This window comes from Phaseolus vulgaris, chromosome 2 (genome assembly GCF_051622355.1).
Source record: "Phaseolus vulgaris cultivar YP4 chromosome 2, ASM5162235v1, whole genome shotgun sequence".
NCBI lineage: Eukaryota > Viridiplantae > Streptophyta > Magnoliopsida > Fabales > Fabaceae > Phaseolus > Phaseolus vulgaris.
In genome coordinates this window covers 25957110-25974953 of record NC_143499.1, presented here as the reverse complement: position 1 = coordinate 25974953, position 17844 = coordinate 25957110, and the positions used below count along the sequence as shown (strand labels likewise).

General features: G+C 33.8%; 1 protein-coding gene across 1 annotated transcript; it reads left to right on the top strand.

Moving 5' to 3' along the window:
* The first annotated feature begins 1743 nt into the window (after window positions 1–1743).
* On the top strand, window positions 1744–14674 carry LOC137811096 (Adaptin family protein). The gene is made up of 10 exons (XM_068612683.1): window positions 1744–2797; window positions 3006–3221; window positions 3330–3440; window positions 7898–8095; window positions 8179–8310; window positions 8400–8456; window positions 8546–8662; window positions 10046–10123; window positions 10878–11021; window positions 13289–14674. Exons 1-10 carry the CDS (start codon window positions 2018–2020, stop codon window positions 14378–14380), a joined length of 2925 nt encoding a protein of 974 aa, XP_068468784.1. The 5' UTR covers window positions 1744–2017; the 3' UTR covers window positions 14381–14674.
* The last annotated feature ends 3170 nt before the right edge of the window (window positions 14675–17844 follow it).

Below are 17844 nucleotides of genomic sequence, written 5' to 3'. Positions count from 1 at the left end.
AAAAACATTTACATTAAAATTATTGATACAATTAATCAAATATTTTATTTATATTTTTTAATTATAATAGTGTTGCTTTTAGAAATAAAGTGTAATTACTTAATTTTTTAAGATATAATTAATTTCTTAAGATGATAAATGTTTCTAATTTAGACTTATGTTTATTATGTAATTAAAATAGACCTCTGTCATGTGATTCATAAAAGCAAAAGTAAGCTGAAATTAAGTACGAAATATTATATGATTAATAAATGATATATATGATGAGCATAATAGATATTACATTATTGTTGGAATTTGGAATCAAACATTTGGAATTTTACTAGTTATTCAATCCCATTTACCTTAAATACTCTACACTTCTGAAACTATTGAAGACTTTTTAAATCTACATATACCTTGTTAATGTGAATTAATATCTTAGATTTAAATAGGTAAACAATTTTTTTTTTTAATAAATGATTGAAAATGATAAATGTAAGTGTCATATATGCTTTATTAAGTGTGTTTATAATTTATCTTAGATACATATTTTCCTATAAATTTTATATCAAATAAGTACAACCTTATTTCAATTCAAATTGATTTATCAACACGTTTTTAACACATTTGTCTAGGCTGAAAAAAGTTACAAAATTGTATTTTAAATTACCCTGGCAAATGCTACATATATAATTAAACAATTAACTCACCTCTTCATTTATTAACATAATCTCTGTATATTAGTAGTCTCACTTTAATTTCTATACTCAAGAATAAACCATAAACAAATAATATTAGCCTTCACTATTCACTATTAGAGGAGTGTAACAAAATTGCTAGAACACATTTAATAAGTTTTATTCATACAATTTTCAATCACCAAAACTCTAGTAGTCACAAAATATTAATAAAGCTAAGTTACTTATATTTAAGAACACAAACTAATAAAAAAATTTACTTAATAAAATTTAAATAACATTTACTACAATTTGAACAATTATTGTTCCTTCTTAATAGTTCTTGTTTCGTTTTTTTTAATCAATTAATTACTTTATATTAGAATGAACGATATATGGATTGTGTTTACTAAAAAGACATTATAATATTTATTGGGTGTTATCTTATTTGTAGTATATTTTTTTATCTTATTTTAATACATTAATTTTATTTCATCCGATCACTACCAATATCGAGTGACGTAATTCACTCAATCACCAACAATATAAAACTAAGATAACAAATTTAAAAATTTAAAAACTTTCACCTTCCAATTTGTTTTATACTATGAATTTGAGAAAATATAATTTACCAAAAAACATAATTTATTAAAGCAAAAAGAGACTTAAATATCTATATATATAATATCAATTTAAATTTGAAAGAAGTTTTTTAATATTTCAAATTTAAATAATTTGAATATATATATATATATATATATTTTTTTTTTTTTATCTTTTATTCAATACTTTTATCCAAATATCTTATAGATAATTATGTTCCTGATAAATATATAATGATAAAAATTTTAAGAGATTAGTTGAGTAATATATATATATATATATATATATACATTATAATTTTTTAATACTCTTCAATTCCTGTAAGTAAAAAAATATGATAATAAGAATACACAATTTAAATAAATGATTATATAGATAATTTATAATTCTATTTATATAAAAAAATATATCACGTGGAGTAGAGAGAATATTTTTTCTTATAATTTTAGACGGTAAAAACAAAAGAACCTGTGTTAGAAAAAAACATGGTTAAATCCCAAAAAAATAATCATACGCTTGAGCGACGCCGCGAATGAGTACAGTAGAAGGCAAGGTGGATGTGATCCGACCCGACCCGTGATGAGTGGGGACCCACCCGTGGTAATATTGAGCGAAACGGACAAGAGTGTGCAGCAAATTAGTCTCTCCTTCTTGGACACCGGGTTGCTCCTATCGACGCCGTGTGTGTTTCCACTCGTCGTCTTCTTCTTCTTCTTATTCTTGAATCTCTCTTCTTCTTGGTTTATAATTCTCAGATGGAGCAGCTGAAGACGCTTGGTAGAGAACTTGCAATGGGGTCGCACGGGCAGTCGAAGGAGTTTCTGGACCTCATCAAGTCCATCGGCGAGGCCCGATCCAAGGCCGAGGAGGACCGCATCGTCCTCCGCGAGATCGAAACCCTTAAGCGACGCATCAACGACGCCGACACGCCCAAGCGCAAGATGAAGGAGTACATCATCCGCCTCCTCTACGTCGAGATGCTAGGCCACGACGCCTCCTTCGGCTACATTCACGCCGTCAAGATGACACACGACGACGCTCTCCTCCTCAAGCGCACCGGCTACCTCGCCGTCACGCTCTTCCTCAGCGACGATCACGACCTCATCATCCTCATCGTTAACACCATCCAGAAGGATCTCGCCTCCGATAACTACCTCGTCGTCTGCGCCGCCCTTAACGCCGTCTGCCGCCTCATCAACGAGGAGACCATCCCCGCCGTCCTCCCCCGCGTCGTCGACCTCCTTAACCACTCCAAGGACGCCGTCCGGAAGAAGGCCGTTATGGCGCTCCATCGCTTCTACCAGAAATCTCCCTCCTCCGTCTCCCACCTGTTGTCCAATTTTCGCAAGCGCTTGTGCGATAACGATCCTGGAGTCATGGGCGCTTCTCTTTGCCCTCTCTTTAATCTCGTCTCCGACGATGCTAATTCTTACAAGGATCTCGTCGTTAGTTTCGTCAACATTCTTAAACAGGTCGCAGAACACCGGTTGCCCAAGACTTATGATTATCACCAAATGCCTGCACCCTTCATTCAGGTTAAATTCTAGCTAACTTTTGGATAATTTTCTCCCCCGAGAAGAAAAAACAAGAAACTAAAAATGATTAATTTTGACCTTAAAATTAAACTAAACTAGGAAGATAGGTTTATGGAGAAACTTATCCATTTAAGACTATTTTGTTTTTGCATGTTACTTACTCGATCCTCTTGCTTAAACTTGCTACTTGTTGTGTTTGAGTGTTTAGATTAAGATGCTGAAAATTCTGGCATTGTTGGGAAGTGGTGACAAGCAGGCTAGTGGACACATGTACACCGTGCTTGGTGATATAATTAGGAAGAGTGATTCTATGACCAACATAGGGAATGCTGTTCTCTATGAGTGCATATGCTGTGTTGCTTCTATATATCCCAACTCTAAGTTATTAGAGGCTGCAGCGGATGTGATAGCTAAATTTTTAAAGGTTTGCTTTTTATATTTTTGGTGCAATGTGTTTTAAGTTTGCATGCAATGTGATTGTATTGGTGGATTTTAACTACTGTGTGTTACGTATATGTTGTCATTTTGGCAGAGTGACAGTCATAATCTCAAGTACATGGGCATTGATGCCCTTGGTCGGTTGATAAAGTTAAGTCCACATATTGCAGAACAACATCAACTGGCCGTCATTGACTGCTTAGAGGTGAGGAATGTTCCTCATAAAGATGAGTTTATTGTGTTTTTTGATAAAATTGGAATCATTTAGCTTATGTGTTGTAGATCATTCGATGCTTGTTTTACTTCATGTTTTCATATCCAGTATGCAAGTGCAAACCAAATGATGATCAGTGTTGATGAATTTCTGTTATTTTCATGCTGGTCTAGACCGTTGACTAAGATTGTCATGCTGTAGAAATTCCTTGTGAAGAGTTGCTGACAAATTATAGCTAGAGGGTAAACTAAGGTTTGTCAGTGCACGAGAAAAATGAATTAGACCATAAGGCTTGTCAATGTTACACCAGTTGTTATAGAGACAGTAGCAGGTTTGTCAGTGCACGAGAAAAATGAATTAGACCATAAGACTATTGTCACTGTTACACCAGATGTTACAGAGACAGTAACATGTACTGTGGACTTTTAAAGTATGGTTTCACGATTCAGTTTTAGTTTGAGTTTCCTCTTCAAGCAAGTCTGAACTTTTTCTCCCATCAATGCTGGTTTGCATGATTCTATAATATCACATACAAATCTGTTAAGGTTCTCACCCAGTATTTACACTTAAATCTGAATTTTAACATGAAACGACCACAAAATGAAGAGAAAAAGAAAGACTGGTCCATTACTAGACACAATAATATAAAATTTATATATTTATTTGACACTTCTCAAGCTGGAGCATATAAATAGTATGATCTAATCGTTGAACAGAATGAGTTTGGTAATTGTTGGTAATATTTGGTAATTGTTAAAACAAATGAGTTTTCCAATTGTTCCCCAATACTTTTTAGGATTTGAATGTCTCACCTTGCTTTGCTAACTTTTGATTTGGACCCTTGGGGCTGTCAATGAGCTTACAATCCATTAAGCTTGTTTTTTCTAGGATATCAAAGGCATACTTTCTCAATGTTTTCCTTGGATCGAGCCACCTCTATCCTGAGAAAGTATTTTAGATAGCAAATATATTTGGTATGAGAGAGACTGAATAAATGTTGTCTCAATTGGGAGATTCTAGCAGCATCATTTCTTGATGACTTTATCATCAACAATAAGGTAAACACATTTTCCATGAGAAGTGTGCCATAAAAAATAGAGCAACATGCTTCACTACCTTTCATTCCAAAATTCTACACAACATGGCTAAATTTTCAAAGCAAGCTCATTGTTTAAGCCTATAGAGAGATCATGAAGTTTGTAAACTAAACCAAACTCCCCTTGAGCAATGAATTTAAGAATTTGCTCCATCTAAATCTCATTGTCCAACTCATTGTGAAGAAAGACACTTTTAGTGTCTAGTTGATGAAGAGGTCAAAACAACCATATCAAGGAAGAGGTGAACAATATTAATCTTAGCTAAAGGGGAAAATGTATCTCATAATCAAAGACCATATAACTTAGTGTAGGATTTTGCTACTAATTGGGCCATAAAACAATAAACTCACCGTTAGGACTGAAATAAGTAGCATATACCCATTCACAATCAACCACCTTCTTCCTAGGTGGAAAAGGAACCCAACTCTCACCTATGTTCAAGAGCCTATATTTTAACAATCATGACTTGCAGCCATTTAGGGTGACTAAGTGCTTCATGTACATTTTTGAAATAGTAAGAGAGGATAAGGAAGAAATAAAGAAAAGTATGATGAAGATAATAATAACTGAAAATTATACATAAGATGAAAATTTTGAGTAGATTAAATTCCTTTTGTAAGGTAGGATTTTTTGTATGGGAAGTTGACAAAGAAGGAAAAGGATCAGGAGAGTCTTCAGGCAAGGTAGGTCTAGCTTTCTATGTCCTTTGTTGGTATGTAATGAGAGGAGGTGAAACAATTTCAACTAGATTGTGAGTTGGAGAATGAGGTTGATCATGTCCTTGCCTTGAGGTAGAGGTGTGAATGGATTCAAGAACTAGAATATTGAAGAAAGTGACATTTAATAGCTCTTGAAAAAAGTTTGTCTAGACTAAAGAGTCATCATTTACAAAACATGTGCAACCAAAGACCTGAGGAGAGGCATGATGCAATGCTTCATTGGAGAAATGATTGAATAGGAAACTTATTTTTAAGGAGGAAGAGTGTGTCCTATTTATTAGAGAACAAGTAGTGAGAATTGCATCACCCCAATGATATATTGGAACATTTATATTAAACATTAAGGTGTGTGTAGTTTCAACAAAATGTTGCTTTATTCTTTTTGCTATTCCATTTTATTGGTGTGTGAGAACATGTGGATTGAGGCAAAATAAATGCCTTTAGAGGATAAAAATGTGAAAGTTTAGTAGAGAAATATTCTGACACTATCACTTCTAAGAATTTCAATTATTCTTCCGAAATGGTTCTTGATCTCATTGAAGAAAGACAGAAAATAGACAAAAGGTTAGACCAAATTTTCATTAAATATACCCAAGTGCATTGAGAATATTTATCAATTAATGTTGCAAAATATCCGAAACTGATAGATGTTACATGATCTAGATTACCCAAATGATCATGCAAAAAGCTTTGGTGGTGAAGCAACAAGACTTCAGAGAGGGGGTGGTTTCTAATAGCAAAGGCATTCATGCCTACGCTTGTCAAACGACTATTACCGTGTTCATATATGACAGGATTTTGAACCAAATGTTATGTTTTTGAGCAATTTAAGGTGCAAGTGTGATTTATAGTGATACAATTTTAGGGACAATTAGGAATATAAAAAATGAAGTTTAAATTTGAGGAGAAAGAGGAACTTGACCGACTTCTAGAGATGAAACTTTAGGCCTATTAGCTAGGGTAACAAGGTGAGGGAATTTAGGTTAAGAAATAGATGAAAACAAGGAATTATTACCAAAATTATGGTCAAAATTTTTGAATCAACAATCCATGAACCTTGACCCTCCCACGGATTGAGAAATATAGAATGTGGAGACACTTGACACTGATGATGGTTGGGCTTGGTTTGACACCAAAGATGTTGGTTGCTGAATTTTATTCTAAGATATTTCTGGTACTCCTCGTAAAAAAATGTTTCAGATTTGGACAAAGGTGCTGCCTGGTTAGGATTGTCGTGCAAAGAATAAAATATTTCTTGAATATGTCCTATCCTTTTTTCAATGTGAGCAGTGGGTTCTGCCACCTCGTCTTCATCGAATTCCACAACCTCTTCTTTCCCAAGTAGATACCATTGTTGAAAATTCAATAGTTTTAGATGAACTCCCACTATTTTTCAAGGTTGGAACACGAAAAAGACGTGTTGTCAAGTTTTCTTTTGAAGGAATTTCATGGCCTGTCAAAATTTGGTGACAAATATGATTAAAATCTGAATTCATGGCATGCAAGACCAACATCATGCCCAACTTTTCAAGTTTCTTCATTTCACCTACAAAATTTGCTTCCAGAAATTTCAATTCTTCAACTGTAGATTGAGCTTGAGCAATTAAAGAGATTTGTCATGATCAAATTGCTGGAAAGATGCCAATTTTTCAGCAGAATCATATAAGTGTTGAATATCGTTGGCAAAGATATTTCGAACCTTTCTCCGAAAGGAGTAATTTGTTTTGAAAGTCCTCAAGTTTCCTCAAATGTTGGGCCCTACAAATTGCCACAACAAAGCTCAAAGTTTGGAAATCAAGCTTTTTCTACTGGTGGTGACTGTCTGACAACACTTCAATATCTTTCTCTGAATGAACATGATATTCCTGAGCAAGGAACCATAGATCATTGAAGTTGACCTAGATAGATTGTTTTGCCATCAAGAGTTTCTTAGAGGTTATGGTTGAAGTTCTAGAAATGGAGAAAACAGGACCACAATGAGCCATGTTGCTGGAGCATAGAGAAAATCAAGCCAACGAAGAAGGGGAACTTAGACTCACTTATCAAACAGAGAAGAGAAGGAATGTGAAACAGTTTTTGCTTCTGGAACAAGCTAAAATGAGTTTTGTTTGATGAGGTGAATTGACCTGTGGTACACCAGAGAATTTGCCAGTGGCAGATGGTGGCCAGGGACTGGAATGGCAGAGTGGGATTGGAACCTGCTCTTATAACAACTTAAATATGAAGTTTGGAGAGAAAAACTTGAGTTTTTCACTCATCTTTAACATATATGTGTGTGTGTAACAACAGTAAGAAAAGGTACACTGTGATAACACCAGACTGTTGCACCTGCCGAAACTGCTACAGCAGAAAAAGACAGAAAAACTGACCCATTACAAGACACAATGATGTAAAAATAAATATAATTATTTAACATTTACTAACCTGTTACTGGTCATGATTGTGAAGGGGTATATTCTAATATTTTTGTTCATTGATGTATGAAACCTATCAGATTTCGCTGAAAGTACCCTGATTATGTTTATCACATAAAACCACAATGCTCTCGGCTGTTTACATAGTTATATCCCTGTGCATAGTTCCTGATGATCATGCTTGAATTGGAATTCTGATTAAATATGATGTTATGCAGGACCCTGATGATAGTCTGAAACGGAAAACTTTCGAACTGTTATACAAAATGACCAAGTCCTCCAATGTGGAAGTGATTGTTGACAGAATGATTGATTACATGATTAGCATAAGTGATGACCACTATAAAACCTATATAGCATCTCGATGTGTGGAACTTGCTGAGCAATTTGCGCCAAGTAATCATTGGTTTATACAGGTAATTGAAATAGTTGCCTCAACATTATTGATTTTACGTAAATTCATTGTTAGCTAATAATATCTGCTATTATGATTATGCAGACCATGAATAAAGTTTTTGAGCATGCTGGAGATCTTGTTAATATTAAGGTGGCAGATAATTTAATGCGGTTGATTGCTGAAGGATTTGGGGAGGACGATGATGCTGCAGACAGTCAATTGAGATCATCTGCTGTATGTCATTTCAATAATTGCACTGGTTTGTTTGATATTTCCACTAGGTGTGCATAAATATGTTACTGAATGCAAGCTGTTTCATGTAGGTCGAATCATATTTGCGCATTATTGGAGAGCCCAAGCTTCCTTCTGTGTTTCTCCAAGTACTTTCTATACCTCATGCTTTTGGATTTTCTCCTCTCATTTTGATCTGAGAAGAAATTAAATGTGTTTCTTACAATACTGATTGCAGCTCATCTGTTGGGTTCTGGGGGAATATGGAACAGCTGATGGAAAGTATTCTGCTTCATACATCAGTGGGAAGTTATGTGACATTGCAGAGGCATATTCTAATGATGAAAATGTTAAGGTATTTATTGACATCAGTATCGCAGTAACGTTATATTGACTTTGAAATTAGGCAAAGTAAATCTACTTTTGTTTAAAGCTTAATGTAACTTTTATTTTTATTTAGAAAATGCATCTATGTGTGGTTAGAAAAAGTTAGTCAAATTACATTAGGGTTGTTGGTTTCTTTAAAACTCTTTTTGTTGTGCTTCTTCCTCTATTTCTCCCATTTATATATTTATGGCAATGTTATTTTGATATTTGGGCTGGACCAGAAACGATCTATATAAACCAATTATCTCATTCCAACTAATTCAGTCTCTAATGGTGTTGAAAAATAGTGGCTATAGTGGTGCTATTGTATTGCAAAATTCCTTGACCTTGTGTTTGGATGAGAATATTTCTGAGTAATTCATTTTTATAATTATTTTACATGCTTCGTGGAGAAATCTTATGTTGTTTAAATATGGAATTTAGAAAGAAATTGAAATTCCAGAAATTTATGAAACTATTTTGATCACCGAAAATTGCAGAATTTCTACTTCTACGAAAAAGGGAGAATTTGAAATTCTTGATTCTCTCTCTTTCTTGTTCCTCTTCCCTCTATCTCTTTTGAAATGTAGTGAAACCGGTCATTCAATTTTTTAGTGTCATACCTGCCCTAGAAAATGTGTCTAAGATCATTCAGTTTTTTTACTGTTATACCTCCCCTAGAAAATGTGTCTATATAATAGTGTATGTTGATGATATAGTCATTACGGGGAATGATGTTGCTCAAATATCTCAGCTAAAGGAACACTTTGTAACCAAGGATCTTAGAAGCCTCCAATACTTCTCCAATATATATATATATATAAATATGCCCTCTTTCAACTGCTATTTGACTTCCACTGTGTGCATGTGAGGCCATGGCGTTATTGTTGCATGATGTTGCGGATTGTTGGATTTCTGCCATTTTCTGTGATCTGCGATTTATAACAATGCTGAATAATCAAGTATTTCACTTTACTTAATTGATAATTTAAATGCTTGCCTGTCCAAATCTATGTATGACTTGCGTCAATAAGTACCGTGTTGTTTGGCTTAATTATTTAAATTTAGAAATACATGGATATACAGGAATTATGTTCCACTACATTTCATTCCTGATATGATTTAGACGAGCATGCAATAATTTTTGCCATGGGTATTCCTGCTCACATGAGAACATATATATGTTAGGTGTTTTATCATGTTTCTAGCATTAGTTTATATGGTCATAACATGTTTTCTGCATAAACTTCATTTCATCATCGAACTATTCTATTATAGTTAGTTCTATTGTATCCATCCTATGGCCTGCTCTAATTTCAATTTGTCAGCTTGAAAGTTTTCAAATTCAAACTAATTTATTGCTTTTGTGAAGGCTTATGCAATTTCAGCGTTGATGAAAATTTATGCGTTTGAAGTGGCAGCTAGGAGGAAAGTGGATATCCTACCTGAGGTATATGCTGAAAGACTAGGTTCAAAAATATGAATATTTTCTTCCTCATGGGCATGCTGTGATAGTAATGATTAATGAATGATTGAATTTTGAGGGCTATATAAAATCTACCCCTTATAATTTATGGTATGTTTGCCCATCTTTCTCATCATGCAAAGAATCCCACCTCAACAAATTTTTAGAAGTCCTTCATAGGTGTTTTCCAATTTCACAAATGGCATTTTAACCTGTAGAATTTTATTTCTTTGGTTTGTAATAGTTCTTGGGTGATAATCTAAAATAATAAAGTTGAACCAGAGGAACGTTAAGATTAGATCTTAAATTTTTTATTTTTCATATAAATTCGCTTTAAACATGTCTTTCTTGAGTTGAATTATGTATGTTTGTGAATTCCAAGCACGTTTTTTAATAATAAAAGTTGCCAGTGACTGGGTTTCTCTTGCTCAACTAAGACTCTGATTAAAAATTTGAAGTACTTCGACAATCATGAAAATATTTTAGAATACCTTGCAAATCTTCTAAATTATTTGTGATTTGTTGAGCGTATTGTGTATGACTCAAGCTTATAGTTTACTGATAATCTTATTATTGTATTAGTGTCCCCAGGTTTATAGTTGTAATGATACACTAGTACTTGACCAAATTCTTGATATAAATAGGATCATTGAGTTAACATTTTGTATGACCATTTCAATCTAATATTTTTCACCATTGTAATTGATATAAAGAATACCTCTTTCTTGTCTACTTGCAGTGTCAATCTTTGATTGAAGATTTATTGGCATCCAATTCTACAGATTTGCAGCAACGTGCCTATGAATTGCAAGCCCTTATAGGTCTGGGAGCAGAAGCTGTTGAAACAATAATGCCAAGAGATGCAAGTTGTGAAGACATTGAGGTTTAATTCCAATATAGAATCTTCTTACCTAAGATTATGATATTATCTGTGTTGATCTATAATGATTTGCACTTTTGTGGTGTTTAATGCATGAATCAAAGCAATCAAGTAAAACCTTTTAGGGATTGTTATATATATGAGTTGATTAGGTTAGAGATACCAAATGTTTCCCATTATTGATTTTGTTTCTTATTATTGTATATATTTTCTTCATTATAAATAAGAATACTTGCATGTTCCAAACACACGAAATTGTATTCTTTCTCCTCAACATGGTACTAGAGCAGTACCATCTTCCATGACTTGTTTTATCACTAATCCTTTCAACATAGTATTAGAGTTTTGGAAATAATGATGAAAGTGGTGGTGGTTGAAATAGCAACCATGGTGTGGTAGTGAGGCAAACAATAATTGTTGTTGTGGCGAAGGTGACAACGATAGTAGAAACAAGGTATACCTGGGTTTACAACAAAATATTTGGTGAGTGGTGGTAGGAACAACATTGACTACAATTATATGAGTGGTGACAATGATAATGAGGAGGATGATGACATGAGTGTTGATATTAAGAATTAAACTTTAAGCCTAACTTAATCTTGTAAAACCGGCTCATAAAATGAGGTTTGTACCTATTTATATACTATGAAATGTTCTTATTTATAGTCGATGTGAGATCTCACACATCCCTTCCCTTCATACCGAGACTGTCAACTCGTGCGTGTGACTATATATTTATGGATGGTCCGATAACGACCCGATAATGGGTAACCTTGATAAGCTCAACAAATTCTCGTTAGGATAGATTCTAATACCATATTAGGAAGTCAACTTTCAGCCTAACTCAATCTTATAAAATCGGCTCATAAGGTGAGGTTTGCACCCACTTATATACTATGAAATGTCTATATCTTTAGTCGACGTGTGATCTCCAGAAATAGTGGTAGTATTGGTTGTAATGAAGGTGGGGTTGTCTAAAAGTAGGAGGGAGGTCAACTATCTTGTCATGTGGTAGTATTGGTTGTAATGAAGGTGGGGTTATGTGAAAGTAGGAGGGAGGTCAACTATCTTGTCATGTTGCCCACTCCTCCCTTAAAAAGTACTCTGCACTAACACTTAGGATATATAATAGGATAAAGAAATCATATATTTTACAATTCATTAATGAGGATTGTCCTATCCTATCTTGGCCACCAAATGGATCCTTAAATGAATCAAATTCCAGCATCCATCAAGTGTTTCTTGATAAAATTTTCTTGCTTATAAACGAGTCATGTTTTTCACTTACATAAACAACTCAAATAGTTTGTGATTGGTAGGTGCCTTGGTTTGTGACTTGAAAATTTCTAGTTCATTCTTAATTCATTAATCAAATACCACCTGTATGCAAACATTAGAAGAAAAACCAATCAATTTTTTAAATATATTTTTCTCCAACTCAACAATTAGTTTCAGAGACAGCCTGAATTGCTCTCATTTTAATGTTTTGTTCATTTTCGCTGAGCTCTTATATATTTATGTCTCAATTAATAAATGTCTATAGGGCAGATTCTAATTTACATAGATAGATAACATCTTTAATGCCTGATCTGAAATTTAAGTTTTTGAGGGTTGCAATATGAGCCTTTGATTTTATTAGTTGTTACTTACAGAAAATGTAGTTTTGTGTTTTTTGTCAAATTCAAGCCTTCACCTTTCTGGAAACAGCTTCGCAACAAGAATAAAGGATTTTGCCTGTTTTTTAGTCTCCTTATATGATATAATTTCCATTTTCTTTCTTTTTCATGGGATGGACGGTAATGTTGTTGGTTAGATGTGGGTATATGTTGGCATAATTAATTTCTGATAGGAAATTGAAATGCTACTTGATCATCCAAAATATTATTTTTGAGGGACAGAATGCATTAAGGTTGATGGGATTGAAATGTATTTTGAAATTTCTATAAGCTTCTTATTTGTTGTTTTGCTTAGTGTGATTTTCCTTGTTTAGAAAGACATGCAATTTTGATTTCTTTTTGACAAAAGTTGAGATTTGAGCTTCTGTTCTTTCCAGATATTTATCTTAATGATTGTTGGTTAGTAGTAGTCTCTTGATTAATTTGTGCCAAAACAATTTTGTTTCTGATATTTATGCACTGCATAGCATTTTCGTTTTGTAGTATTCAAATTCATTTAACTAAATATAGCAAGTGTTTTGCTTGGAAACGATGCATTTAAATTATTGTTTTTCTGCCGCAAGAGTTTATTGGCATACTGAATCTATTATGCAGGTTGACAAGAATCTTTCTTTCCTCAATGAGTATGTTCAGCAATCTCTAGAAAGGGGTGCTCGATCCTATATTCCCGAGGATGAGCGCACTGGAATGGGGAATATGAACAATTTCAGAAGCCAGGATCATAATGAATCTTTGCAGCATGGTCTAAGATTTGAGGCATATGAAGTTCCAAAGGCTCCAATGCAACCAAAAGCTGCTCCAGTTTCATTTGCATCCTCATCCGACATTGTTCCAGTACCAGAGGCACTTTCTTCCAGGGAAACTCACCATATTTCATCAGTGGGATCAATATCAGAGGCTGGATCGTCAGAGCTTAAGCTAAGGCTTGATGGTGTTCAGAAGAAGTGGGGTAGGCCTACTTATTCGTCTTCAGCATCATCTGCCTCTGATTCTTATTCTACATCCCAAAAGCCAACAAATGGGGCAACACAGGTGGATGGTGCTACAGCTGTTAATTCAAAAGTACGCGATAGTTATGATTCAAGAAAGACGCAGGTTGATATTACTCCAGAAAAGCAGAAGCTTGCTGCTTCATTGTTTGGTGGTTCAACTAAACCTGAGAAAAGATCATCTACAAGCCATAAGGTTCCAAAATCTAATGCTGCAGACGGAGCTCAGGGATCAAAGGCTGCTGTTGTACCCAATGAAGTAGCTGTGGAAAAAACAATTCATCAACCCCCTCCTCCTGATTTGCTTGACTTGGGTGAATCAGCTGTCACTACAGCTCCTTCCTCTGTGGATCCGTTCCAGCAATTAGAAGGACTTTATGACCCAAGCATTAGTTCTGGAATAGCTGATAATGTAGGTGCTACTACAAATGCCACTGATATTATGGGATTGTATTCGGAGAGTACTGGCAGTGGTAGCTATTCTATACCTGTAAGTGGGAATAATGCAAATCTTTTATCTGAATTGTCAAATGCACCTGTAAAAGCTACTAGTGGAGAAACAATTACGACGCCTTTGCCCCAATCTATTAAGGGTCCAAATGCTAAAGATTCTTTGGATAAGGATGCACTAGTGAGGCAGATGGGTGTGAATCCCTCAAGTCAGAATCCCAACTTGTTCAGTGACTTGCTTGGCTAATCTGTTTACTAATCCATTCTAGATCATGATGCTTGAAGATAGATTGCCTCGCGACAAGAGTTGCCTGAAACAGTTTGCTGTCTGATATACTCACAATTGAATAATACAAGTTATTGTCAGGCATGGATAATACGAGTTTCTCCTCGTCTTTGTTGTACCAAAACTGTATTTTTTTAAACTTAATGTGCAGTTTTCCATGTCCATAGGATGTTTTTTCAACAATGAGAAGTTTGATACTGCTGCGGTTAATAATAATATCAGTTTGATGATGTGAATGACATTTGAAGTTTTTAATTGTGAGATCCAAATCAGATTTTACCTTTGAGCCTTTTTCTTCTTTTCATTGAATGTGAAAGCTGTCGAGTAGGGGAGAAGAAACACATAGTTTGGCGTTTGATTAACCCTAGATGATGTAGTTTCCGTTTATGAAAATTAAACTGTCAAACTGCAGGCATGTTTGGCAGAAACCGTATGTGTAAATGACAGTATGCACAATATACTGCTGAAATACACTGAGCTATGAGTTCTGAGCTGAATTTAGTGACTTGCAAACACTAATAGCTGAAGCAACTCCTTAGACAACTTAAACTCGAAGACTGCACAAATGACAGTGAACTATGGTAATCAGGCGTTTCTACATTTTGTATGTAATCTATATTTTTTGGAGGACAAAACTTATTGAGTTTCACGGGAAGAAGATTGAATTTAAACAAATTACAAGTTTTGTTATTTCTGATGGCCAGTTGATTGATATCTTCACTAGTTTTTGAGAACTCTTAGGATAAACTATATTTGCAACAAGCTGGATATATATGCCTCCAAATTAAGCTGGATATATATGCTCCAAATTGAGGTAGAGCTTTGAGAATCAGGAGAAAATACTACACATTTAATTATAATGTTTTATAGGAAAAAATATCTTATTTCGAGAAAAATGAACATATTCTTATGTGCAATTAGAAGTTATGATTTATATGCTCCAAACTTAAGTAGAGCTTTGGGAATCAAGAGCAGATACTACACTTTTAATTATAATGTTTTTACAGGAATTGATATCTTATTTAGATGGAAAAAAGAATATCTTCTAATGTGTAATTAATATAATTTCTCTATATAAACTTGCTCTGTAGGGTCATTTAGACATACCATTTTAGAGATGTTTAGTTAGGCTCTAGATACCGTGTGAAATAAGAATACCTAATATAAAAATTAAAATTTTATATTAATTATATAATATCTCATAGTAATGTATCATATTAATAATTAATAATATAATATTAACATTTGTGAAGTGAATTTCTATCAGTATATTTAAACTAAATAGTTAATGTAGACAGTACTAACAGTTTAATTTGTTAAACAGAGGGAGTATATTAATGAAACTAATTCTGACACTTTTTTTTGCCTTTTATAGTAAATGGCTTTTAAGTGAAAAGGTAGTGAGAAGATAAAATCTTCAAATACACGAATGGATGCTAATTAATGAAAAAAGCAGTCCATTAAAAAATTGACAACACATCAGAGAAGTAGGTTGGGAAGTGGCCAAACATTTATCTTTTCACTCTTTCAGGAAAAACATAATCATATGATTCGCACCCGAGTGTGACTCTTCAAGGAAGACAACCATTTGTTGTCCTGCACAATATGTCACACAGAATGTGAAAATATCTCAAACCTCCTTCTCAACTCACATGCATGGCTTCACATTAGAACACGGGGCAAAATGTGGTGATTTGGTCCTTCCCCTGTAATCTTGTCGAGCACGCTTTCCAACTTCATACACGTTCTCACTTCCATGCTTTCATCATGTTTTACTCACTTTGCAATCTTCATAAACAAAGGTTTCCCTCTGCATAGGACCATTACTTCTCATACTCCAACACTTTCTATGGCTTCAAATGCAGCCAAAAGTATAGACTTTTTTATAGCTCTTGCTTGAGTATTGAATTTGTAAACCTCTACTTATGTGGCTCATCTTTAGTAAGTCCCAATGCATGATATGATAGATTCCTAACATTTTAAATCAAGGAAACTTAGCTTTCTTACCCATACATCATTTTTAAATTTGCAGTTAAAGTTACTGTTTTGTTTTGTTATTGAATATGCAGATAATAAATATAATTTCATCACAAACACTTTAAAATCTTTTTTTTCTCTTTATACTATGAAATTATTATATAAATGAATTGATAGTAACTGACCTGATAAATTATAGGCTAGACTTAAAAAAATGTTGAAGTACTGTCAAAATCATAGTCACAAACCAGTTTTTCAAACTTTAACATGTTATCCGACTTTATCATATATACAATGCGAAGATGCTAATGGAAATAGCAACTGCATGATGTTGATATGTTGTGATGCTGCTTAAAACGACAATCCTGATCACTGAGCATACATATATGCTACTAAAATTCTAGCAAACCATTAATACTTTAATATATAATTGGTATCTATATATCTCTTCACACATGCAAATTTTTTTATCAATAAAAAATAAATTTAGATATTTAAGAGATTTTATATACAAAAGAAACACAGAGACAAAGACTGCCTCTAGCAGCTGCAAATACAAAAAAAATCTCAATCTATCTAACCCGTATCAACAACATCATAACATGCACATGTATAACGCATATTTGTTTGGTTATATATATATATAACAGGAACCTAAGGTACTTACGAAATTTCTTTATCAAAGTTTTGAATAACTAGGAAAATAAGAGCACGATGAAAGGAACCTAACAGGAGAAAAGTACATTATATATAATACGTGTCTGTTTTTTCTTCTCACAGGTTTTGTTTGTCGTGCAGCAAGTGCATGCGAGTGCTATATATTTCAGATGTGTGTTGCACTAGACCACGTCATATTCGCATTATTTGAATTCAGTATTGTACGAACTCCACTCCACTACTACTGCTACTCATTCATTTCACAGTGCACCATACATAATATAGCTTATAGGAAGGACCATCTTTTTTCCAATGTTCCTTTCCCCTACCCTCTTGTCATTGTTGCACCAAAGAGCTCTAAGAACAACAAGACAACAACTAAAACAAAACCATATCGCATATCAGTGTGAATTTCCACTTCAAAGGTTCTTCAACACTGTTTTTTTAGCTAGACTAAAGCCTTATCTCATTCACTGAATTTCCTGTTCAAATTACCATTTGGATATGCTGTTTCAGTTTTATTTAAATTGCAGTGAGACATTCATAAGTGTTTGAGTTATAATTCGATGGATTAACCTATTAAAAACTGTGTTCAATATGTACAAAACAAGAAGATTTGGTCGCACCATTCACACTCAGAGTACTTCAACGAGGTTAGTTTATAATAATTTAGCAGAATAAGAAAACTCTTTATTGTGGTTATAAGCCTAGCTAATTCATTATGTAATATTTTCAAAAAATATAATCAAATTTATTAGGAACCATTTAAAATGTGGATAATTTGACTTTGT